Below are 25,838 nucleotides of genomic sequence, written 5' to 3'. Positions count from 1 at the left end.
GTGTCCTCACACAGGCCAATTAGCTAAATATCTGACACTAAAATAATGTAACACAAGCGGAAATATATAGGCTAGTGTCTATGAAGTGTGCTTAATTGAAAAACCTATCATTATTTTGATTATCCAATGTTGGAAAGGGGGAAACTATATCATTATAGATCTAGGCCTATATGGTGATGTTTTTTTTAAACACCCGCGAATTAACATAGAACCACACATGCTAGATATCATTTATTTTGATTATCCATGAAGAGACGTGAGCTATTTTAGAGAAAATTATCAGAATTCCTCGTCATGCATTTTATGTATGGGTAGTTTACTCTCGTTCTGTACGTAATCCTTTGCCAAAAGGTAAACTAGACCACCACAACAACAGACATATTGTTTGATTCTGTTTAAAATAAATACAATTTTATTGCACGAGCCATTAGATATTTCCCGTTGTCCCTGTGACAGGACGTTTGGGGAGAGCAAACACCTGTAATGTGCGTGAGAGACCCCCAATGTCACCAAATCCTTCCGTTTCTTCCCTCAATCTAAGCGTCCATTTTTCTCTCCATCGCGCGCTGGGGCTTGCTTTGTTACCACGAAGGTCAGCCCTTCACCTATCCCTCTCCTCTCTCTATCATTTCTCTCATCTTTGCGCATGAGACAATCTATAGCCCCCTCCTCTCTATCCCTCCCTCTCCTCTCCCACTTTGCCATTGACACCAAGCAATTGGTCTATAATACAGAGTCGACAGCCGACTGCAGAGTCACGCACGACGTAAACTTTTGACCCCTCAACTGTTTGACCCCATGCAGCTAGCTATACAGCCATTCTACCAATACTAGATTCAACGTCCTTTATTAGCTTCAGGGGAGAAGAAAAAGACCGGGAGACTACGATGCTTACTCTCTTTTGTCAAAACTGCTTTTAACAGACACTGCTGGTTTATTTTCTTGTTGCCTTTCCAGCTCTTCGTGTAGTTAACAAAGCGACGAAAAACAGGGAGATAGACAGTCTGACGTGAATTGCTGTTTGTATTGTAGTAAGACTGTTTCGATTCGTGGTCTCCACTTTGTAGAATCGAAGTTTAATTTTACGCAGTTGAGAGGGCTATTTTAGTAAAGAACAGTGTTTAGGTTATCGACTGTTATGTTTCAAATAGTCGAAGCGCTGGGTGGGTGGAAGATAAGCGGACTCACAACTCTCTCTTGTGGCTATGAACTTGGTCTAAAGCGGGCTCTGCTGGCGATGGGAGAGAGTTGCATTTAAAGTGAATATTCCTTGGCACAGATCTAATTGTGTAAAAATAACTACAAGGGGAAGACATCCAGCTTTTTGTGTTTGTGGTTTAAGGCCTACTCCAGAAAATATTTAGCCTAATGAAGATATGCATCATGCGTAAAATTGAGATAAAAATAAGATATGAAACATATTAAGTTGTATAAGTATTTTTGTAAAGAGGTTGTTGGTGGATGGTTGGATTATGGTGAAGTGGTTTTTGAGGAAGAATAAGATCTTCCAAAGTTAACTAAACTTTATTTGAAAATACAAATGCTTTGTAATGCTGACATCAAATGGTAAAAGTGTGAAATTCGATATGTATTCACATGAAACAGTCCTGCTATCGTACGTGTCTTTCACACATTACATTTTGATCAATAATGGCCCAGTTTCATTGTTAAACTATGTTGTTAATAATAATAATTATTATTATTGTATAGATAGAATTGAAAGACGCAAACCATTAACAACTAGTTTAGAAGTGAAATAAATGTTACACATCTGCAATATGCAAAAAAAATCACATACATAGGCCTACATAATCATTTAAAAGTTGCACAAATATAACTTGCTGTTTCTGGATGAATTAATAGCCCTTCGAAGGGAATATGTTGAAGTAATGAAATGATGTACAGATTCCATTTCCTCCAGTAATCACTAAACTTAAACATGCATGGAATACACATCTAATATAAGTGATATACAACCTCAAATATTTGCAGGAGGGTGATCCCCTTATCATAAATCTTAGTGAATTTTAACAAGGATTTGGCATTATCAAGTTCTTATCTCAACGCAAGGAATATCAGATTTGTTGTTGCAAACAGATTTATAGTAGTACTCAGCGGGTTTCCGTTGAAATCCTCTCAAACGTGGACACTACATGGCCCACGTGCAAGACACATTTAGGATATTTTCGCCCCCCCACCCCACCTATTTCACCCTGAGAATCGGATACAGAAGCGGGTAAACAATAGGTAAATAAAAACAACTTTGTTAATTCATTTTCCCCCTGTCGGTGGGTAAACATGGTGCTTGATGGGCTTGCTGTAATGTGGTTGCGCCTGCGCACTCAGATAGAGCTCGCTTTGCATCGCTCGTCTGCTGACCTCGCGGTGACACCATATGCATTATGGATGAGATATGCGCCCAGATTACCCCTATCAATATGCAAAACACATTACGCTGTTTCAAATGGCAATTTAAACGTTCGAAATTGTGGCGTTCGAATGTTCCAGGTCCTCCATCGAAAAGACCGGAAAGATTTTGAGGTTTTTGTGAAACAAAATAACCGTAGAGACACAGACAAAAGGGAAAGTCATGTTCATATTGTACACAAGCAACAGCAACTCCAAATTGCATTAACAAGTTTGTCATAATTCAATATGATTTAGGTCAGTCATGTTATCTTTAAACTCAAATTAAATTGACTATATACACGTATCAAATTGAAAGCACTGCATAAGACCAAGACTTGTGACACACATCTTACAATTTCTGTTAAAACCACAATACAATTTGTCATACCCATTTACGGATACGCTTCTCTCTGATCTCTCATGTTGTGCCAACACATCACCAAAACACACCCCACACCCACACGTAAAAGCACACACACCTTGCAATGAAAAAGCTGTCGCCTAGTTACTCACCCAACACATCTACAAACTTTTATGCTCATGCTAAGCCTCTGACTGTCAAAAAGTACATGTAGCCTACATAAACGGGAAACAGATGATGAAAAAACAAAGTGGTCGACTTCGTGGGGGTTTAGGTCGGTGAACCCGTTGACAACTTTGAAGAGGAAAAAAAAATCATGTCGCGCACTACTTCTGTGACGGGCTGAGGCCTCTGGCCAGAGCCCTTCCGAATGTTGGCTATCATTATCAAAAGGCAGCCAATGAAAAATGAAATGGAAGCCCTAACCTCTCCTCCCAACCAGAGTTTCGCCTTCCTGTTTACTGGCTGGAACTTCCTCACTCTGTTACGCGCTCACACACACACACCGGAACGAGCCAAGAGTAAATCACACCGGAAACTCAATATATATATTTTTTAATAAATAGGACGCTGTAGGATTCAATGTAAAAACAATGAACTAGGCCTAAGATCACACTGGACAATATTGGATTCTCAAATTGTCTACCGTATGGGACGCTTCCCATCAGCTGAATATATTTGAATAATTATATTGTGTTGTTGATTTGATAATATTTGGGAAAAGCGAAAGTGCAATTAAATGTAGTGTCAGTGGAAAATAATCTGATATTTACGCATTAACCTAATTGGCAATTGTTATTGTGATATAGTTAATATTGTGAAACTAAACATTAATAACGTGTTTACTGCTGTCTTGCTCATATTCGTCCTATGAATAGAAGTTTAAATAGGCCTCATGAAGAAGCCTATAGTGGATTTTCCATTTTCCGATTATCAAATGCAAAAGTTGCCATTAGAAATATTAAAACCCATATCCTTGTGAATTAATTTTGGCCTGTCATGAATATGAACAATGCTAAACAAAACTGTTGATTCTGAATAACTCTTATGGTAAATATTCCAGTGTGTAAAGATCGTTTTTTCTTAGTATTTTGCATTATAATATGCACAACTGTCCTTACAAACAAGAACTGTCCAGATGGTTGAAAATACTGGAAGAGGGCCAGTCGTCCCCATATTGAAAATACATTGGGATAGATCTGAGTGAAAATAATTAATGACAGTTGGATATCTGGAGACGAGTTCTGAGGAACTTCCGAAATAAAATCCCTCCCTATCAGCAGCCGTTGATTCGCTAGCCTATCTCTTTGCGGTTGCCCTCTGCTTTGGGTAGACTACATAGTTATTCATTGTTAAAATAATGACGTCTGTATCCTCTGTTTTTTGATCGACAGTAATTGCCAGAGATTCCACGATAAAGATCTTTACACAAGGACATGTAATGATTTAGAGTTTAAAGTTTACAAATTAGTTCAACTACAGTTGGTCTCAAATGTAAGTGTCGCGTTGACACAACTATTAAACAATTTACATGATTTGATCATACGTCATACAGAGGTGATATTTCCATGGTATAGAATATATCTCAAGGACTTTAACTCAAGGCTTTGTTCCTTGAAATAGTCCTGCCTACAATGGAGATTTTGATACAGGGGTCGAATGTGAATGTTCGCATCCAGTTCAGTTATTCACACCCTCCCTGCTTGAAAATACTTGGGCAGGGTACAAACAAAGATTTGCTTGTACCTCTAGGACGCATATCATTATAGTGTGTGTGTGTGTGAGAGAGTTCGTGTGTGTGTGTGTGGTCTTTCTATGAAAAATCATGCAATTTAGCATTTGGCATAGTGGACTTGGTGACATTTTCTGATTGCTGGTATTGATATCCATTCCATACACTAAACCAGTGTGCGTAAAAGTGTGCGTAAAAGTGTGGGTAAAAGTGTGGGTAAAAGTAATCTATTGCCAACTGGATAATCACAATAGCATATCTGATCCTCAAATCAGACAGGTGGAAACAATGTACAACCAAAATCACGCATATTACACTCATATTCATAATCACTTTGAACTTTTTATTTTCTGTTCACAGCTCTATACTGTCTAAGGACCATTCACCATGACCGTCGAGTAGCCTATGCTGTAATCTGTTTGTGGCTGAAGCAATTCCAATCCAGGTTACCAAGCACCTTAACGCCTTAGCTTTAAAAAAAATATCGTTATGAGATTATTGACAAAGAAATTTCAATAATTTTTATATCTAATAACAATACTTTCAAATCAAGATATCAAAAGTGTATACCACAACAAAACTTTATTTCATAGATGCAAAATGACAATAAAAAACGACAGGCTATATGTCTAAGTAACTTCCCTCAACAGTAGAGTCTACACGAATTCCCTCAGAGGCAGAGGTCAAGGTTTGTATAGTTACATCCACAAATACACAACTAAAGCATGTAAACAAGCACACATAAACACATGTATCTATGACGCCTATATCACATGTCCCCACACATAGCAGATAGGCCTAACTAAAATACCCGAAATATATGACGTTCCAGAGAATCAGCACCATATTAATACCACTGTTGAGAGTCAAATAAATTACAGTCATTACACACGATGCCTCCCCTCTCCGTCCCCCCTTGTCCCTAGGCCTAACCACCAGCCAAATCAGCCTTAAAACTGGACTTACTGTGCAGTTGGTGCAGTCATACAGTCCACGGATTACATTTCCCGCATTGAAATGGTTCGAACTGGAGCTCAGACATTGTGTGTACCAGACAAGGGCATGGCAGTGGCCTACTACAGAGCTCTTGTCTAACTACTGACCCTTTAGAATCCCTCCGAAGCAGTTAAACCGTCACTTGCATTCTAGAATGTGAAATATATATTGTCAACTCCCCAAAACCATAAAACTAACTTTATGGACCCCACGTGACTTTTGAGAGCCAGTAAGGGGTATCTGTCCGTGGCCTGGGCGATTTTTACGGTCTAACTTCAAGATAAAACCCTCATCCGTTTGACATGTAAATGTCATAGCTTCTTTTTGTATAGTTTGGCCAAAGGGGAAAGCAAAATTTTCAAAACGCAATTTGGCCAGGCAGCGCCGGGCAGATGGGGCTTTCTGGCAGGACCTTTACTCGGCTCTAAAAAGTAGCGTAGGACCAGAAACAACGGTTGAGAACCCACCGGTAAGTTTGAAAGTTCAGTGCTTGTTTACTGAAAGTGAGACGTAAACTAATTTGTACAGGAGGGGCACCGTTTAACAATGAGGAAATCATTACAGAAAAGTGCCCAATTCGTTAATGTTTTGGATGTCAAAGTTTGTCAACAAGAGATGGGCAAAGAGTGTGTGCTCGGTGTGTATTTTAGTTGAGTTTCAGTTGTTTTTGTCGTTGGATTGTCACATGTCCCTTTGGTTGCATTTTAAACATGGGAATGACTGCAGTAGTGGCTATGTCCTTGTGCGTAATGCGTATCTGCGATTGTTCCATTTATTACTTAACTCCAGTCTATCATTTGGCAGACTGCATTTGTGGAAGACATATTCCCGAAGTATTTGATAAGGTTTTGAGACAAATTGACAGCTGATGTCGTACAAAACAGGATACATGTCCACCAGGTTTGGACAGTGGGTAGACGAGGGTCTGGGAGTTTGATGCGTGTTTGACCCCAGCTGGGTCGTTTGTGAGGTAGGCAGGGGGTACAGAATTACAAGCAGTGTGCTCTAGGGGTTTGGTCTGAGTATGAGGAACTTTATTTTGTACTCCAAGGTAAGCTACAAACAAATACAAAAAGCTTATTGGCAGAATGCTTAAGGCAGTCCGACATGACAATTGTCATTTTCCCCCACACACTTGTCATTCACTCTGCCCAATACAAATAGCCAATTGGTCACATTAAAAATGTCTAATATATACATCCTTTCTGGAACATAAGCATGATCCAATAATATACAATTACATTTGGAATATAACTATACAAACGTATGAACGGATACAGGAATTCTAGTCAAGATTTTTTATACAAGTTTCCTTTTTTTCAAAAAATAAATGAGTAATTTAAACACATGACAAAAATCCAAAGAAATGATTCAAACAATGGTATGAAAACATGAAGGTCACCATATATAACACACCGTGACTCAATACAGGGGCCTGTTTAAAATAGCTTAACTTCATGTTTGGGCAGAGGAGTCTCTAAAGATGTAAACTCAAAAGTATGTTCGTTATAGTTTGTAAATAAGTTATAACATTTAAGAGCTCACATGCCAACTTTCAAGAAAGCAGTAACATAGCACTTGACACATAAACGATATTTATAACAATAACAACGGGCGGCATTGATAGCTATTTTTTTTTTTTTCCTCCAAACAATTATCACCGTTGTATTAAAAAGACAACAACAACATATGAATATGAACTGTTTTTTATAGAAGCAGTACAACAGTATAAGTTAAGTTGCCCTAAAACATCAACATCATGCCAAAAGATGCCCGCTGTACAGTACTCAGTTATAATGTTTTTAAAAACTATTTTGAATGTGTGTATTCTTTTCACCCCACGTAGTGTATTATTTACTTGCGTGACGTCTATGGCTGGAAAGCGTTACCTGCAGTAGCCAGACTCATGCTCTTCAGTTTATTGTCCTTTTTCCATTTCATCCTTCGGTTTTGGAACCAGATCTTTATTTGCCGTTCTGAGAGGCACAGCGCGTGGGCTATCTCTATTCTCCTCCTCCGGGTAAGGTATCTATTGAAATGGAACTCCTTTTCCAGCTCTAGCGTCTGATAGCGAGTGTAAGCTGTTCGGGCCCTTTTGCCGTCCTGGTCCAGTCATATCTGAATAGCATAGATAAAACGCAAGGGGATAAACATTAACGAGAAATGAACCACCAAAAGCATTACACAAGCAAAATACTGAATAACTTTGAACAGCACACGTTTGTAAACAAAACACACGACCAAGTCCAACGATATAGGCAACGGCTATCACTGTACATAAAACTACCCCAACTGGTGTTATACGCCTCATCCGGCTGTATTAGGTTATTTTTGTGTTTTTTTAGGCTATCAATGAATTCCTTTCACTGGGCATCTTATTCCCCATTACAAAGAACATGCTTGGTTAAAACATTAGTAATTTATTTTCCTGAATAGCCACTGTCCAATAATACATCCCCAACTTATTGCACTCTTCTTTTCCCCACTGGCTTTCTCCGTTCTCCACATTTTATTGCCGTTTTTCTCCCACCCTGCAGTAATAAAGTTCCCACACGTAATAAAGCTTAACTTTTCAAAGGAACAACAACTTTTAAGTCTTCCTGCCGTTTTGCACTCTCTCTCTCTCACCCCGTTCCATTCTCTAGCCCTCGGTTTGCGAGGCTTACCCTCTTGACAGATTTATGGTGCTTTTGTGGAATTTGCTCAAATAAAGGCACCATCAGGAGCAACAAGAGGAAACGCTAACGGATAAAACGATCACACAAAACACAACCTTTCTGATATCAAAATAAGTCACAGATAGACATCACGTAGGCTATATACCATGGCTAATGTGCAGTTTCCGCATCCAAGGGAATATCTGTGGTGCTTGGCCATCGCTCGATGCCGTGGTGGTGGAGGTTGCTGTGGACTCTTGCTTCTGCTGCGTCCGGGCGGCGGTGTTGCCGCTGGCTCTATGGGTGCCCTCTCGGTCTCGGAGGAAGCGCTCACCTCGTCTATTTCAGTGAAATGTGTGGTGTTGGTGAGGTTACTGCCCGTCGTGCAGGCGCTCTGGTCGGAAAGGGGCGAGGAGCATTTGGGTCCCAGACTCTCGCTGTTGGAGCACGGCAGCGGCTCCGGGGACGCCAGCGAGCAGCTTGACGGCTGCCTGAACCGCGTCTCCGGAGCGGGAGACTGGAAACCCCGGGAGTTATCCCCAATAGCCCCAAAGTGGCCCGTATTGGATGAACGATTGACGGTCAGGTCCATCCCATTGTAGTTGTAGCCGTAAGAGCCCGAATGCATGGTGCTGGAGTCCCTGTACGAGGCGTTCATAGCGCTGCTGCTAGTTCCATAATTTAGTAACTGATAGTCGGGGCCATTTGGGTAGCGCCCTGAGAACGAGTTTACAAAGTAAGAGCTCATTTAGGTTGTTTTAGAGGGCTTGATTTGTAGATCTTGGTCGTTATAACGCTGTGCTTCACGATTTATGATGTATTAATGAATTATAGCAATGCACTGTACTTCGTTTTTGCTATGTATGCGGCCAAATATGGGGGTGGGGGTGCGTTTGAGAATCACGTGCTTTGTTGACCAGTCGTAAATTCTCACTGATGACTTCAAGAGGTAATTCATGCTCTATGGTTACAAATGATGACGAGATTGGAGTCGTTAGACTCAAGTCAACGTGTGCCTCCCCATTGCAGGGTTGTGCTCGGTGTTGGCAGAGAGCGTCACCTACTGGGAATTTAATTTAATGCAGTAAAGAAGGACTTAGGAGAATGAGTTTTAGTTATGATTAGGTCTTTTTCGGAAAAAATAAAAATGATTTATTCCCCCATAACTTTCTTTATCGGTTGTTGTGATTGCAGTATCATTTTGCGTCTTTACTAACCTTTTCTATGGGAGAAAAAGTGGGCTCATGGCAATAAATGCACCATTAATAACTGAATATTAATACAGTAGACCACACACACACTACAGCTAATAACGTTTGTAGCTATGATGCCGATTTTAGTCCTGTTCATTCTACCATGCCCAGGGGAAGTTTCTCGTAAGATTTTAGTCACACTGGCTCTCCATCTTAATAATCATAATAATAATTATAATAATGATAATACCTGATAGATATTGAACACTATGATATTAGTCATATTAATTCCTAATTTTGTATTATTAATATGAGGTTACGAGACTATGTTTAGGAAGTCTGAAAGGTTTGTATGTAGAATATAACACACAATAGGTCTTGACTCTAACGCGAATAGTAAACCCTCAGTCCAAGGTAATGGCACACCTGGTAATGTTTCTTACACGTAAGTAAAATGACGTCGGGGAGTAGGCCGAGCCGTGAAAGGAAATCAACGTGTTGTTTCGACGTCACATCATTTGTCTTTGTATTTTATGCTCTTTTCTAATGCACCATTCATGCAAAGTCATTGACTGGAAACGTGTCGCTGTTCACAAGAGGAATGCAAAGTCATGATATACGGTAATGATTGATTTATGGTTTGTTGATTGAAAGGCGCAAGTTATTTCATGTAGGCTATGTGTACCATGATATGTAAAACCCCCTTATACAGAACATACATTTATGCTTACATATAGACCGGAAAATGATCGTTGAAATAGTCCAGATCTCCAAGGGGAGACACAGATTGATACTTATGCATTCTACGTATCCACATATCACACATGACGCTATTTCTGTGTGTGTATACGTGTGTGTGCTACTTTTGTAACATGAAGCCTGGAGAATATCAGTCTACTCCAAGCAAGCTGTAGCCCACTTCACTATCTAGATTTTGACACCCTGGATTCCAGGCTTATCACATCCAGCCGTGATTATGAGTCCCCCATGTGGCCCATCGTATTTTGTGCAGGCCGTCATTGTAAATAAGAATTTGTTCTAAACTTCAATAAATTTTACCAAATGACAACACTGTGATGTCTTGGCTACTTTATGTGTCATGTACACTGGGGAGGTTGTCGGTTGACAATTTCCAGATCATTTGTGTGTAATTATCTACGAGGGAATACCAGGCCCGAGGGTTCTATTGCATATGAAATGTCACACTGATGGTACCTGGAAAGGGAACGTGACCATTGAGAGACATGGGGGTCGTGGAATGGACACTTGAGTGTTTGGGTGAGTGTCTGGGCTGACAGGTCAACTTTCTCTCCCAGCCATTAATTCAATCAGCCTCGGAAAGTTTGCTGTCACTGATTGCCTTAAGTATTCACTTCCATCGGTTACATTTAAATTGGTGTGTTTCATACACCTGTGAAAGAGCAAAATGACCAAGTCAGTGTTTGCTCATACCTTTATAACTGTAACAGATGGACGTGCTTGCTGTTTTTATGCAGGGCCAAATGGTAGACTGTTCATTAAAATACGTTTTCAAAGAGAATGGTAGCTTTCCTGTGATTTGCTGTTTCAAAACCTTATCCACAAGTTTTGTTCTGGACATACTTTTGAATTATATAGGCATAGGCCTATTTCACTTCCTGAGCCAAATGTGTTCTAGTCTACTTACTGAAAATGGCGTTCTAAGCAGTGACAAATCTCAAAGACCTATAAAGTATGCTCGCTCAGACTGTGCAAGACATGTTGAATAATTATTACATTTTATTGAATGATTTCGTAAGTAGATACCTATTTGTGACAAAACCACAAACATAAACCACGTATAAAATCCATAAAATATAAACTTTTGACCCAGTCTTTTGGTATTTTTGAATTATCAGTAGATCAGTTTGTTCTCCCCATGAAACTATACAACAAGTCAACAAAACAACTAGATCTGACTGGGTATTTAACTTACAAAAGAAATACATTAATTCACCATACAATGAGAATTTCCTTTTATTTCTATACAGTTTAAATATGAACACGAATTTGACATATATTTCAAATAGTTTCGTTAAACATGACCAATCATTTTTTGGGCCACATCCGAAATCAAGAGGCAAGCGCACAAAAACACTGTAATTCAGTTACCAGAATCATGATTTAAAAAAAAAACATAAAATGACAATAAAATAACAAAAATAGACAGTTAAGTGAACCTCTGGAATGCTACAACAAATTTAACAAACACAACTTTACCGGTGGGAACTTTGGACATATGAAAGTAGTATCTTCATATGTGTAGGATATCCGAAGATGATGCCATAAGCCATTTTATGCATTTTTTTGTCTTCTTCTTTTCTTTACTCTGACCTCTTCTCTTCCTCCTCCTCTCCGCTGGTCTGAGAGGAGTTGATCAGTTTATTCTCCTTTTTCCACTTCATCCTTCTGTTCTGGAACCAAATTTTGATTTGGCGTTCTGTTAGGCACAGTGCGTGCGCGATCTCGATACGGCGCCTCCGGGTAAGGTACCTGTTAAAATGGAACTCTTTCTCCAGCTCGAGCGTCTGGTAGCGGGTGTACGTCTGACGACCCCTTCGACCAGGGTTACCGAAGGTCCCTGTCAAAAGAAAGGGAAGAGAGAGTCAAACATGATGTGTTTATAGGACTGATATAATAAGGCTATGTCCGAGGAGAAAGAGCTTAGGGCGAATACCATGACTGGAACTCGTGAGCTTTTGCTGAAGATTTACGCATTACTGGTAGACATGTGGTGTACAGTAGCAAACAATGATATAATTTATATAGTCCTAGAAGCTGCCCTTAAATGAGTTCGTAAAAAAGCTGTTTACATCATATTGCATAGGTTTATGTCATATGTTTTACAAATATGCACGATATTTGAATCATGGGTGTATTTTTGCGCCAAACAATGAGCATTACATATAAGCAACTGAAATATCATGTTATTTCCTGTTGTTTTTTTTCCACACATACAAAAATATTAGTTATTTAGACAAGGGATGTTAGTTTTGACAAGTTTAATAACAACGTATTTATCTTCATAAACACATTCTAGCCATGGCGCATCATAACATTAAAGAACAATGAAGCTCTTTATTGACCATCATAATTCTAAGCATTCACTAATTTACCCACACTGCTTCTAGCAAGTCATACACTGCTTCTGCTTAGAGACGCAAAACAATAAAAAGCCTATTTAGAAGAAGACAAACAACGTTCGGATTATGGAGGGTGTACTTAAAGTTATCATAATTCAAATGTTAGGATATCCAACAGTCAATGAAGAGTAGCTCTCGCTCACTAACTGTTAAGAGTTATTTTAGCAATTTTTTGTTGTCGAAACGGAATTCCTCGAATGGAATTTATGGTGCTAATTTATTCCTCTATTGTTGTGTAGTGTGCTTCCCTATCATATTTCATGTCTCTGACATCATTTATAACTGTAACCCATATAACTGACATGTGTATTTGCCTTGTGATACATTTTGAACTTTTGTGATAGTGAGAGTCTTTTTGTGGTGACGAACTGAGCACTAATAGCTGGAACCCTGTCAGAATAACAATGCGAGCCATTTTGTGATAAGAACCCATCTTTGATGGAACTGCTGCTCCATTGTTGCCAAGGATGTGTTCGTGTGCAGTGCGATTTTAATCTACAACGTGAATAATGTCAGCCTTGAAGGCGATAGGAACCATAAGAATACCAGTTTCTGAGGATACATTTTTTTAATTTATGGAGGACTCAAAAGTATCAATTTTATTTTGTATAGCATATTTTGCTTCCTCTACTTTCAGCCTGTGTTAAGACACAACCAGAGAGACAATATTTCCCACGGTATGCTCTTCCGGCGCTGTACAGTGCTGCTGCAGGTCACATGTAATAGGCAAGCTCTATGTATCAGCCTAGACAGGCAAAAACCAAAAAAACCGCAAGAAAAAAACAAATGACATGACAATGTGGACTCACCGTTACACGAGTTCATCCTCTGCATCCACGGATAAACGGGCGTCGAGGGCTTCTGGTCCTCGCTGTCCCCGAATATGCTTTTATTTTGCCCCGAGCAGTCCGTCTTGCGATGGTCTTGGCTCAGGACGAGCGAATGTTCCTCTATACTGGCGAGGGTGCAGGCGGGGTCCTTTTCTCTGTAAAAGCTGGCTGCTGCGTAGTCGCATGCACCGGCGGCGCTGGCCCGGCCATAGGCACCGTTCGCCTGCTGGTAATATGAGGATGGATACGCCTTGTCTTGAACGCTGGTAGCGCCATAGGCAGCACCAGGATAGTGTCTTAAAGGATCAGTGTATCCGGAGGAGTATAACGGTATCTGTCCCAAGAAAGACTCTTGTCCTCCAGGCAGAGTCACTGGAAAAGTTGAGTTTACAAAATAGGAACTCATTGGGAGGGTACAGGTTCTTTTCCTTGGTTTATGATTTGTTGTGTTTTATAGTCCAACTGGTTTAGCTATTAGTAGTTTATCGGAGATTGGGTTTTAGTTTAGGGGGGGCGCTGGGTGGCGATGTGCCAGTGCGGGACAGAGGGAAACCATACCATCTGACCAGGCGCTGACCAATAGCGTGCGTCAGTGCCTGCAAAATAGCACCCTGGAGGGGGGGCTGTGATTGCATGCGTCGGGGGACCCCAGCGCAAACTAGAGAGCAGGCGTTTTTTCTCTCGCTTCTCTTTCGCCTTTCTCTCCTTCCAATGAGATTGCACAATACGAATCACACTGGAATTTTAAAGTGGTAAATTGAATACATAGACACTTCTCCCCCTTATCTTTGGTCTTTGGTGAGCCATATACGGTAAAGGCCCTACTCACTCAAGACAACAAATATGACCCTTCAAATAATCCCCACATTAAAAAGGACTTGAAAACGTAAATCATACAGAGAAGCACCAATGGGAGTTTGAGTTATCTTCTGGACTTGAAAACGTAAATTATTTAGAGACGCACCAATGGGAGTTTGAGTTATCTTCTGCATTTGAAATATTTTGTGTTTATATTTTTGGTCGTCTGATGTATTCGCTCAGTACAGTAGATATGTGATGAAATATGTCCTCTCCCCTCTTACAGCACATTATCATCACCATTATTTCCATAGCGATTTCCATCCGGGTATTTGACAATATACTTAAAGTATATTTCAACATGCACGTGCTTATTATATTTATTGGAATGCATTGTAATATTCAGCATTACAATTGCGTTGGGTTTTGCAACAGTTGCCTTCACTAAACAATATTCCTATATTAGTTGAATATGATACAATATTTTGAGAGCCCTGGCTTTTATAAATGTTTAGAGCAAATTAGCTGCCGTACATTAGTCGATATGTTACCATTGGTTGTTTGTTGAACGGCTCTGGCCAACGTTGCGGTATCATACAAGTTCCTTATTACCGCATGTGTCTAGTCTGAGTGTGTATTTACATGCATGCTGCCCTGACCACATTTCATGCACCGGTTTTTATTTCAGAATTATTGACTGGGAAGGTCATTACGCGTTGTAAGGCTTTAAATGTTTCACTGACTTTTCTACCACGAGTCAAGTCAGGTCTGGATCTGTTTTTCATTTACAAATGCATTTACAAAATCATAAATTAGCCAGTCCCATAAATAAGTCCGGTCCTCACACAAGTGTTGTCTGTCCAGTAGCGCCGGCAGTCTGTGTATTTTTACTTTCAGTTTGGTTCCCTTTCAAACCAGGACACAGAGCTTCCTTTGGTTTGGCTTAGTTTTGTGTGAACGGAAAACGTCCATTGTGTGACCATTTCTTAATAAAGTACACATAGAAATGGGCCAGTCTAAGTCTCGGTTAATAATTCATGAATAATAACTACCATAAGTCAATTTTATTCAGTCTCAACTAAGAAAATTTAACATAATGATCAGATGATATGGGGCTATTGTTGTGTAAAAACGAACTTTAATGTCTGTTCCTCTGAACCAATTCTCATTTAGCTTTTTGTCTCGTTGCAGGTCTCCTGACAACTTTACGAACAGCAAGGTAAAGCCAGCTGAAGTTCTCTGACTTGGTAACTTTTGTGGACAAAACTGCACTGCAGAAAAGTTGTCCACAAATTGCATGGGAAGCAACACACTGGATACCAATTCAGTTAAAATTACACTATCTATGGACTATGACCGGAAATCCCAGCGAAGATGAGTCTGACTGCATAGAGAAAAAGTGATGATTTGTTTATACAGACCAGGGAGGAAACACTCGCCTGTCACTTTTTGTCATGTGTCACGGAACTACCTCATAGTCCCCCGAGTTCCGCATGACATATGCATATTTGTAAATATGTGCTCTTTTCATGGTCTTGCATTGAGTTCTGTATATTTGTTTATTTGATAATATATTAATACATGTATGTATATGAGTATGTATGTTATATTTGCTACTGTGAATAAAATGTGTTTCACGCGCAGCATTTTGATGGCGATAATTGACTTACAAGTATATTTTGCACGATTAAACATATCACTAATGTGTTCTACTAAGTTAATAACTGCGTATAATGTAAAAATGCCAATTTTGTTGATTCTAGCTTTTCATTGGCCTATCTGTAATCGTGGTGATGTTGTAGGCCTTTCATAAAAGTATAAGAAAGTTGTAAACGAGTTGTGGTGTCTTGTGTTTTGTAGTTGCTTGTTTTATTTCACTGGGGAAAGTGTTTTTGTGTTTTATGATTTTATGGGGCTTGTAAATTCACAGACACGATTGGAATTGAAAACAAGTGGTGTTCAACAGAAGTTATAACAAATGCCCCTGGCTTAGCTCTTACTTTCCTGTAAATTTGTTTTAAGTGTTTATTATTTAAGTGCACTTAGCCTAACCATAATACAAGAAACAATTCAGAATTATTTAGAACAATTAGACTTTTCCAGACGGTTTAGTGCGTAGCCTAATTTATTTGGTTATCGAAAAGCTTTTGACACTTGTTCGCCCCATTCTGCTACAGTTGTCATAAACAGTAATCCTAGTTTTAACCTTTTTGACTATTGAAAGTGATTATTGTGATTTAAATATTCAACTTTTTAGTCAATTGTATTATATTAAACCAAGGATATACCAGTCTTATGAATTGTCATTGCAAAGACAACAACTCTTGAATTCTGAAGAAACTCCAGTTCTGTACAAGGCATTCTGCAAGTCTTTACATGGATGAAAGAGTGTGGAAATATCGAATTAAACGGAAGTAGATAGCCTATGTGAATAAGGCATAAATTAAAGGAGACTATAACAACATGCTTTTCCGCACAGTTTAGCTTGGAAATGCATAGTTTAACGTTTAGAACTATAATCAAATAGAGCAAACTAATTATATCAATATTGGCAAATATTGTTACCGTTGCCTATATAGGCCCATGCAGCATGGTGTGGATTTAAATCGCGTTGTTACAACAGTGTTCTATCAAGTGAATAACTTGTGCTGGTTAATGAGATACAAGGCAGACCCTTTCTTACATATTTATTATTGTTCTCCAGAAAGTGACTAGTCCTTCACGGACTTTCAACTCTTGGGAATCACTAGACCGTTTACCTGATCAGTCTTCAGCCAAAAGCTTTGAACACAGGTTACTCATTAAATAGTTCATAGCGTTAGTCTCATAGAGTTTCATATAGGCCTTCTGTAGACCTAATTAGTCATTACACATTGTATTGCTAATATTCTGATGTTTTGTCACTTTTAATCATGGTTGTCAGTCAAAATATAGATATTTAGTCATTACTATGTTCTGATGGTAAAAAACCTTAAAATTTATTATGTTGTTGTAAAACTAAACTGGCCTGTGGTTAATGTAGCACTTGTAACACGAAAGTTTGCACGATCGCATCCCATGTAAAATTAAAAGACAAAAACTAAACAATTAGCCATGTCAATATAACACACACATATGGTACGAAAAAATGTCTCGAGGTGTTTACAAATGACTGCCTTGAGTGTGCGACCGCACAACCAAATGAAAACAGTGACCAAGGACAAATCCTGTGTGGTTCCAACACACACACACACACACCTCCTCTGTATCCACCACCACAGCTCCATACCCCTCTCACTGTGTCTCCACTTCAACACGACCCTCACAAATAATAGGGCCAGAATGCATTTATAGCACGGTTATTTTCTTGGGGAGAGAGCACACAACATCATTTAATTCACCAAATGACCAACTAAAGTCAGCCGGGTAATAACAGTGAAAGTTACACTGAGTGAGTGAATCCAGGTTGTCTCTAACACCGGGCCGCCACTACACGCTCCATTCACTGCACAATGTAATAACCTTGGAGCGGTCATCCGCTTACGTCTTGGAGAAGGGCTTTTTACAAGTGGGAGAAATGGGGGGATGCACGAAATCGAGCCTTAAGGCTTGGGCTTCTGCATGTGTGCCACAAATCTCCCCCAAACGCAGACACATCAAAGCGCGGCAACAGCAGCTCGAGAATTTACAACCTCTGCATTCTTTTACGTTTCACTGCCACCGAGCCCAACCCGCCCATTACAGCTTTCCTGTTATCTCCTGCCCCAGCCAGGGCCTCACCGTTTTGTTACACAATATAGTTCAGAAGAGGGACCAACAACACTGGAAAGATCACATCTGTGGGCTGTTTGTCAACATTCACGCACTTAGCGACAAACACATTTCTGCACAATCATAGGAGCAAAATACGTACGTTTCAACTGTATACTATTACACACGAACACAGAAACACACATAAATTCACACGCACATGCACACACACACACACCAGACAGAAGGCCCTGATTTGGAGGCTTTTGGGCATTATGGAAAAATGGACGCTAGATGGCACCAAAGAGTTAGGAAGGAGCAGAAGTGCTGCAAACAGCGACCAGCGTCACTGCAAGATCAAATCAACTGGCATTACTGCAAGCTTCAAGACTGCCAAGTCAGCTTATCACATTTGGAAATTAAATCCAAAACAAAGTCTCTATAATCGTTAAGTGGAATAGGATATATGTTTATGCACTAGGCTGCTATCCTTTATTTCTTTGATAGTTATTGTATCTGCATGGATTAACTTCTATAGTGGGCTGCCTATTTTGCTGACAATATGTGATACACTACCAAATGTACTATGCTATTACATAGTAAATGTATATTATAACATGTTGCAATTAAATACCATCTCATCCAGTGGTTTGTTTTGGTTTGCTTTGTTTTGTTCATGTCATTTTTTTCTTGGATTTTAGTCTGTATTTTGCAGTACTGCTGAATAAACTGAATAAGGAATTGTTGTGTTGTTTGTTGGGATGTCATATAATGAAGTGAGATGATAAAGAAAATAGATTTTGATATTAGAGATATTGTGATAAGCTGTCAGATTGTTGTGTTGTTTGTTGGGATGTCATATAATGAAGTGAGATGATAAAGAAAATATATTTTGATATTAGAGATATTGTGATAAGCTGTAGACAGACAGACAGACAGACAGACAGACAGACAGACAGACAGACAGACAGACAGACAGACAGACACACACACACACACACACACACACACACACACACACACACACACACACACACACACACACACACACACACACACACACACACACACACACACACGCACAGATGGATATACTTGCAGATCGATGTATAAGCAGATAGACTGTCAGACCCTTGATTACACAGCTAGAAGTGAATATAATCACTCACAATTACGCATCATATAAATAATAACAATAATACCGCCATTGATTATACATTGGAAAAAATATGTTATTACTTTGGATGAGGATTGGCAAGCATGATTTGGCTATTTGTGGTAGTTGTAGTAAGGTGGTGCATTGAAATAACTAAATAGTAGACTACATTTTGTTTAAGGCACAGACAGAATGAAACATATATCATAACAAGTGCACTGTGGAAGCAGCCTTTATGGTGGGTGTGGGGGACTTTTTAATGACGAGGATACAACAAATGGACACCAAAGGGTCTAGCGTCTAAAAAAATACCAGATGATGGCACAGAAGGAGGAATGAAAGGGGAAATAAAGCAATAAAAGTGGGCGAGATCACCCCGCAGACACATACAAAAACATTCTCCACCGCACAGACGCACTGTCCAGTAACCTGGAAGCGTCGTGTCGATGATCTGGAAGTGATACGCTACACCACTATTTGACAAGCCCTTGCGTAATGGAGGATTTAGAAAAAAGACGGCCAGTCTCAATGCTATATTCAAAAGATAATCTGATATCTCCACAAAACGGCGTGTTGTTTGCCTCGTCTTGTTTGTTTCCACGGTTTAGGGAGTCGTATGAGAGCGAAGGAATGTTGAATAGCCCCGTGCTTTTTGATTAAGGATTCCTCGTAAGAGGTGACCCAAGACTGTACATCAGAAATGATATTTGCATAGGAGCCGCTCTATCAAACCTCGCCCTCGGAGCCCGGACACGGGTATCCTTATACCACAAACAACCTCAGCCAACCACAAATGAGCATATCGAAATCGATATGTATTTCTCTAATATGACTCCGAACCAAATACAAATTCGTCATGCACACATAACAAGGTAAACATCTCCAAGCACTTTCGAATGACGACATCTTATACAAAGTCATCATATAATTTAATATTTACTAAAGGTTTATGCACACTTAAAATTTGAATATTTTCATTGGCGAGAGCAGTCATGATTGTGTTTTGCATAATTGTTTTCAAACTTTCTGTGAAACGAAACAGCGTGAGTGTAATGACAGACAAGCACGCCTTTACCTTTGTTGATAATCCGTCACTAAATCCTTGGATAGCATCCGCGAGTCTCGCAGCTCGCCATACAGCATTCCTGTTGCCCCAGCTCCGTACCGCCATTAGCGCGCGAAGTCACCACTGTGGCTTTACAGTGTCGCAGGCCGCCTCCATACCGTTTAATTTACATTAGTCAACAGGAATGGGGCATCCCGTTATGAAAAATGAGACGAGACCCTCCGGTGAGTCCAGATCTCTCACAGTCAGTCACTCTCTCCATCGCAGCGGAAATCACAATCATAGTCGACCACATTAGCATAGCGCAGGATGAGGAGGCAGGTCTTCCAGTTTCTCTGTAAACACTGCGCGGGACAAGGTTATTTTTTTATTTCAACTTGCGATTAAACCGCCTAGAACCTTGAAGGAGCACAGTGTTGCTGCAAAGGTGCGGTGTCCAAAAGATTGCTGCAATATAACCACTTGGGAAATCATAAAAAGTTCATGTTCACGGTTACCCATCCACATGACCATCCTCGGCCAATCCCAGGACCCAGGCACTCATAAAGTTCTATCACAAAGTTGTAAATTTTCATAAAACAACAAGGAATTTATTGCATTTCTTCATGACTGCTTTGGCAGTAGTGGTTCCTCCATCGCCATCTTTTTTCTCTCAAAAGGAAAAGCATAGGGAGGATTTCTCTTGTGTTTCACATGAAATATTTTGTAGGCCGATCGGAGGGACATAAACGTTTCTTGTGAGGGTGTTTTGTGCTCTTATAAGCAATTAATACATCTGTATTGCTCAGATATTTCATATCTAGTATTTTGTCCAAAGATATTTGAAAAGGGATATCTTTGTGTGCTATTGGCACAATGCAAATATTATGGATAGCAAGAACTTGGAGGGACAAGACTAGGCTTATATTGACCATTTTCCCAGCTGTTTAGTTATATTATCATTGTATTGTTGAAATGTAAAATAAATGTAAAAAAAAACACATAAAAAACAATTACTTACAGCAAGAGCTAATGATGAACCAGCATATCTCATTGAATAGTTGCATACTCAAATGACATCAATGTTAGCCATTTACGTTGCTGATAGTCTATCTATGCATTATCGAGGCCTTTGTTCAGATGTTAGGGTTATTGTCCATTAATATTGCTTGTATGAGACCAGCTTTATGTATTGACTGTGTACTGTATTGGTGGTGCATGTTCAGAACAAAACCATTTTCAGAACAAAAATATTGCATGGCTGCGATATAGCATTAAAAACAGACTTTAATGCGTGTAAACTAAACAACAAAGCATTCCAGTCGACCAAAATGTCCAATAGGAGATACTTTGATAAAGAAGGTTTAATCAAATCTTGTGCAAAAACACAACCATGGAAATATGCAAATATCAACATTCAACTGAACATCTTTGCTACAAAAAGGCGTGCGTAAAATGTTTCGCACTGCGGCATAAAAAAGCCGCATTGTGGCCAAGGACCCAAATCATAAAGATATCTTCTAAGAAGGTCCTAAAGAGAATGAAACGCATTTGCATCTGGTTTCGTTTTCGTTTAGTATACAATGACTAAACGATGCAAATGGATGCTTCCTATAAGCAAATGAAATGGGTTGATTATTAACGAATATGAAAATGGAAAGACTAAACTCTGAAGACGGGTATTGTTGCTGGGTCTGCAATCCTGTCACATGAGCAGACGTTTTCGTAAGCGCCTGTTTCCCATTTTGTTGATTTTTTTGTTACTTTGATGGTGGTTTCCGGTCTTTCATTGATGCAATAAACGCATTAGTTACAACCCCCAATATAAGCCTTCTCTTTGGTCAGTCTTGTATGCACAGAAACAAGGCAGAGACTATAGCCAACAATTCCATGGCAAACGGATAATTTAACATCCATAGGTTAGCCTAAAATATATATAAATAAACGGAATATTCAAAATAACCCAAACACTTGCATCAATCAACTAAACAGCATGATGAAATCGTGATACTGATAGGCTGTTTAAACATTGAGCTGCATTAGAAATTAAACAGGTTAGACTATCTTGACTTTATAAACACAGATTCAAAATAATATTAAATGAAAATTAACACTTTGCTATAAGGCCTACAAATGAATGGACCTATTTATTTGACCAGACTAGCCTGTCAGTGGAAAGCTAGCCTACTATCAACAAAATGTGATAATGGACGTAAAAAAATTATGTTAAGATTGTGGATAGTATCATGCTTCCACTAGTTTTGTTAAACAAAAGCTTAATGCAGGCTCATTTGGTGAAATTAAATGAAGAAATATCACCTACAACTGTACATGTAGCCTGTAGACCTAGTCATTGAACCATCATACATATTAACGTTTGTCTTTTTCTTTTTTAATCTTCGATAAGAATATTATTTTGGATTCAACAAATAGCCTAAGCCTCATCGATAGGCCATCGCCCATCACATATTCCCATGTATTACAAACATATAGTTCCTAAGCATTTAGGAATGTAGCATATAACCAATCCAAGATAAATAAAAAACTAAAATAATTTGTAATTAATTACTTTTTTGTTTTATTGGCATGAACAGAACACTTGTGCAATTGAATAACACATAGTTCCTCACAACACGAAAATATACAAATTCCTACATCTCGTGGTCCACTGTAGGCCTACATCTCGAGAATAAAAACAAAATACGTCAAATCAATTTGACATAGGGGTAAAAGCCCTTTACAACAAGTCATAAAATATACATCCAGAAGATCACAAGATGACAGAGAATGAACATATAATAACAAGGATGATCGTAGAGTTGCAAACTGCTGCAAAGCCGATCCCTTTTCTCTCATACAGGCTAGTTTTCCCAACCAGGGTTTTGCAATATTACAGATCTATACCAAAGAAAACTATATAATATTTATTTAAATCAACATTTAAGCAACAATAGCTTATTTAGTATCGCTTAGAAATCAATGTCATTTTTTTTTATACAATTTCACTGTACTTTTAACAAAACAAGACGTGGCTTTAGGGTACATGAATAAATCATTAATCTTGTAGGTAGTATTGTATGTTTAACTCAGTGTAAGAATAGGGGGTTTCCCCTACGGTTTTAATATAATATCAGTCTCATGTAGTGCCCATTAGTCTTTTCACCGTCCTTTCACCGTCACTACTCGTCTTCATCTTCGTCCTCCTCGCCCCCCGGCGGTTCGGCTGCAGGGGAGCTCCGCCCAGGCGTCTTGTTCTCCTTCTTCCACTTCATCCTCCGGTTCTGGAACCAGATTTTGATCTGCCTCTCCGTGAGACACAGCGCGTGAGCGATCTCTATGCGTCTTCGGCGAGTCAGGTAGCGATTGAAGTGGAACTCCTTCTCAAGCTCCAGCGTCTGGTAACGCGTGTACGTCTGTCGACCTCGCTTCCTGTCTGCACCTGTAAATAACAGAGGCAGAGCTTGTGTGAAAACACTGAACAGACAGAAATCGAGCAGCAAATTTTTCTCAACAAACGAAGTAGTAAAAAAATGTAATATCATCGAATGCTCTAGATGGACTTTGTTTGTTTGTTCTTTTGAACGTGTAGGCCTATAGGCTATACCTTGTGGGTTATTTTTAAAACTTAAATAACAAAGCTTTGATAAAAGTGCATAGAAAGCAAAAGTCCAGTGGAGGGAAATGTTGGTGATATGTGTTGAAATAAATGTAACAATTATGTTATATTGCTGAAGATTATATGATTCGAAGAATTAGTTGTGGAGAGGATATTCCCATTATTTACTATCTTCTCAGAGGTTAAAAAGCAACTGGGAAAATCTTTGTCATAGTTTGGAAATAATTACATTTCTGAATCTAGCTGGGCCAAATGTACTGCTTCTGTTGTGCTACCTCAGTAGTGGCCTATGTTGTAAACACGACTTGCAGAGCAAATATAAACACCTAAAAGTTACATTTAACGAGCTGTTTCCACTACTAATTTTAAGTGTACAGTAAATAGTTTTATAATCCCCGCAGGTATAACCGTGGGGTAGTAAGAGGGAAGCGGATGTATAGGCCTTAAAGGAAGTGATAGTAATTTCCACACTGTTATTTTGTTATGGAATTCTAGTTTTAAAAAGTAGCACTTATCAGAAATATAAATAAATTGCAGTGTTTTTTTTCATTAGTATTCTTCAGATAGCGTTGACTGTAGGCCCACCACAAATCTTTAGTGCCATTTTGGCCTGGAATCCAGCAACGTTTCATAAAAATAACAAGAAAAGAATAGGAATAAATAAGGAATATTTGTAATGAGATACTATAGGCCTTTAAATGCTTGTATTACAAGCTTAGGTCATCTATAGGTTTCCTATTCCATCATATGCATAATACATTGTATTTTGTAAAGTATCTCAAATAGCCTTTTATACTTAGCGCCACTTACTTTTCATTGACATTCATGATGCAATTAATATAACTCTGTAATGCTAGATGGACTGATATACGTTGGACTAGTATCATTCAAACCCCGATCAAGGTTCAAATAACCAGTTAACCCACTGTTCCCAGGCTATAAAATAAGAATTTGTTCTTAACACTTGCCTGGTTAAATAAAGGTCCAGTTCTTCCAAAATGCTCAGCTGTGTATTCAGTCAGCTGTATATTCATGCATTTTGCACAAAATACCTAACATTCCATTTCCTTGGAACAGAAATGGGAGTTTTGATGTGCTCAACAACACAACCTCCACCACAAAACAGAACCACTATCTCGTAATGGGGCCTAGGGCCTTCTCGAATAAACCACGATGGCATACAGGCGAGGAGCAAAACAAGATAACTCCCTGTTTACATACACAAGTGGTTTTACTTCCAAAAATCCGCATACGATGCGAATGGGACGGGTCTCCTCCCGTTTCCGCTCAAGGCAGACATCTAATGGAGTCTGAGCTGAGCTGCTGCACTGTGGGTTTTATTGTACGACGTGGTCACTGGTTTGGTTCTCATTTCCTCTCTGGCGACGTGTCACAATTCTGGCTGAAACTGGCTCGAAATGAGACAGGAGGAGGTTTGGACGTCTAGGGAGCCAGCCGAAGGGGGGGAGCGAGAAGTAAGGGAGCTAAAGAGAGAGAACGGGTGGTATATTCTTATGGATTATATTTTTCTCTCCCATGGTGTCCTCGGTGATTTGTGTTTCAGCAGAGAGAAACGGCTTGGCTGGAACTATTCTCCGTGAAACTCAGTTTTGTCAGGAGTTTTAACAAGAGCGAGCATTGTGCTCTCAGAGACCCTCTAGAGTACGCTCGCGCATAGTCTACTACACATTCGTCCCAGTGTATAAGACATTGAAAGTGTGTGTGTGTGTGGGGGGGGGGGGGGGGTTACTATCTATAAACTATATTTGATAATGGTATTATTTATAAAGTGACATTTGCTTGAGGATAAGTTATAGGGAAGTGGTGTGTACTTCTACAAACCAAATTTTAAGGATATTATTTATGAAACATACATTTGTTATGGAGGTGGTTAAACAATATCTCCTTAACATTGAAAAATATGCTTTGTAGGCTCAAACATTACACTCAAATAGTCTAGTTAAACAACTATTTATGTCCTTTCATCTAAATTCAATTATATAAGTTTAATTGCTAGACCATGCCATGCTGGTGAGCATGTCAGTAAAAAACATGTTGTGCGTGTGTGTGTGTGTGTAACTATTCTTATGAGGATCTTAGTCGACTTAGTCGACACAAGAATAGTAAACAAACAAAACATTTGACCAACTGGGGA

The 25,838-nt window shown here is 39.2% G+C and overlaps 2 protein-coding genes across 2 annotated transcripts; both read right to left on the bottom strand.

Annotated features, from left to right (window-relative positions):
• Window positions 1-7,183: 7,183 nt before the first annotated feature.
• On the bottom strand, window positions 7,184-9,134 carry hoxb5a (homeobox B5a). The gene is given in 4 exon segments (XM_064960734.1): window positions 7,184-7,601; window positions 7,603-7,616; window positions 8,322-8,459; window positions 8,462-9,134. Coding segments are annotated over 4 exon segments (828 nt in total). The 5' UTR covers window positions 8,904-9,134; the 3' UTR covers window positions 7,184-7,367.
• A 1,952-nt stretch (window positions 9,135-11,086) lies between these two features.
• On the bottom strand, window positions 11,087-13,982 carry LOC135533399 (homeobox protein Hox-B6a). The gene is made up of 2 exons (XM_064960736.1): window positions 13,319-13,982; window positions 11,087-11,947 (listed from the first exon to the last, which is right to left on the bottom strand). Exons 1-2 carry the CDS (start codon window positions 13,743-13,745, stop codon window positions 11,691-11,693), a joined length of 684 nt encoding a protein of 227 aa, XP_064816808.1. The 5' UTR covers window positions 13,746-13,982; the 3' UTR covers window positions 11,087-11,690.
• Window positions 13,983-25,838: the final 11,856 nt, after the last annotated feature.

The sequence above is a fragment of the Oncorhynchus masou genome, unplaced genomic scaffold (genome assembly GCF_036934945.1).
Source record: "Oncorhynchus masou masou isolate Uvic2021 unplaced genomic scaffold, UVic_Omas_1.1 unplaced_scaffold_2357, whole genome shotgun sequence".
Taxonomy (NCBI): Eukaryota; Metazoa; Chordata; class Actinopteri; order Salmoniformes; family Salmonidae; genus Oncorhynchus; species Oncorhynchus masou.
Note: the sequence above shows the minus strand (reverse complement) of the source record. Positions and strands in the feature narration are given on the sequence as shown.

Bases quoted from the DNA above. Each gene is read 5' to 3' on its own strand.
- LOC135533399 (XM_064960736.1), bottom strand. From the start codon at position 13,745: ATGAGTTCCTATTTTGTAAACTCAACTTTTCCAGTGACTCTGCCTGGA. The intron at 11,948-13,318 runs GTGAGTCCACAT...TTCTTTTGACAG, and splicing joins GAGGATGAACTCGTGTAACG to GGACCTTCGGTAACCCTGGT.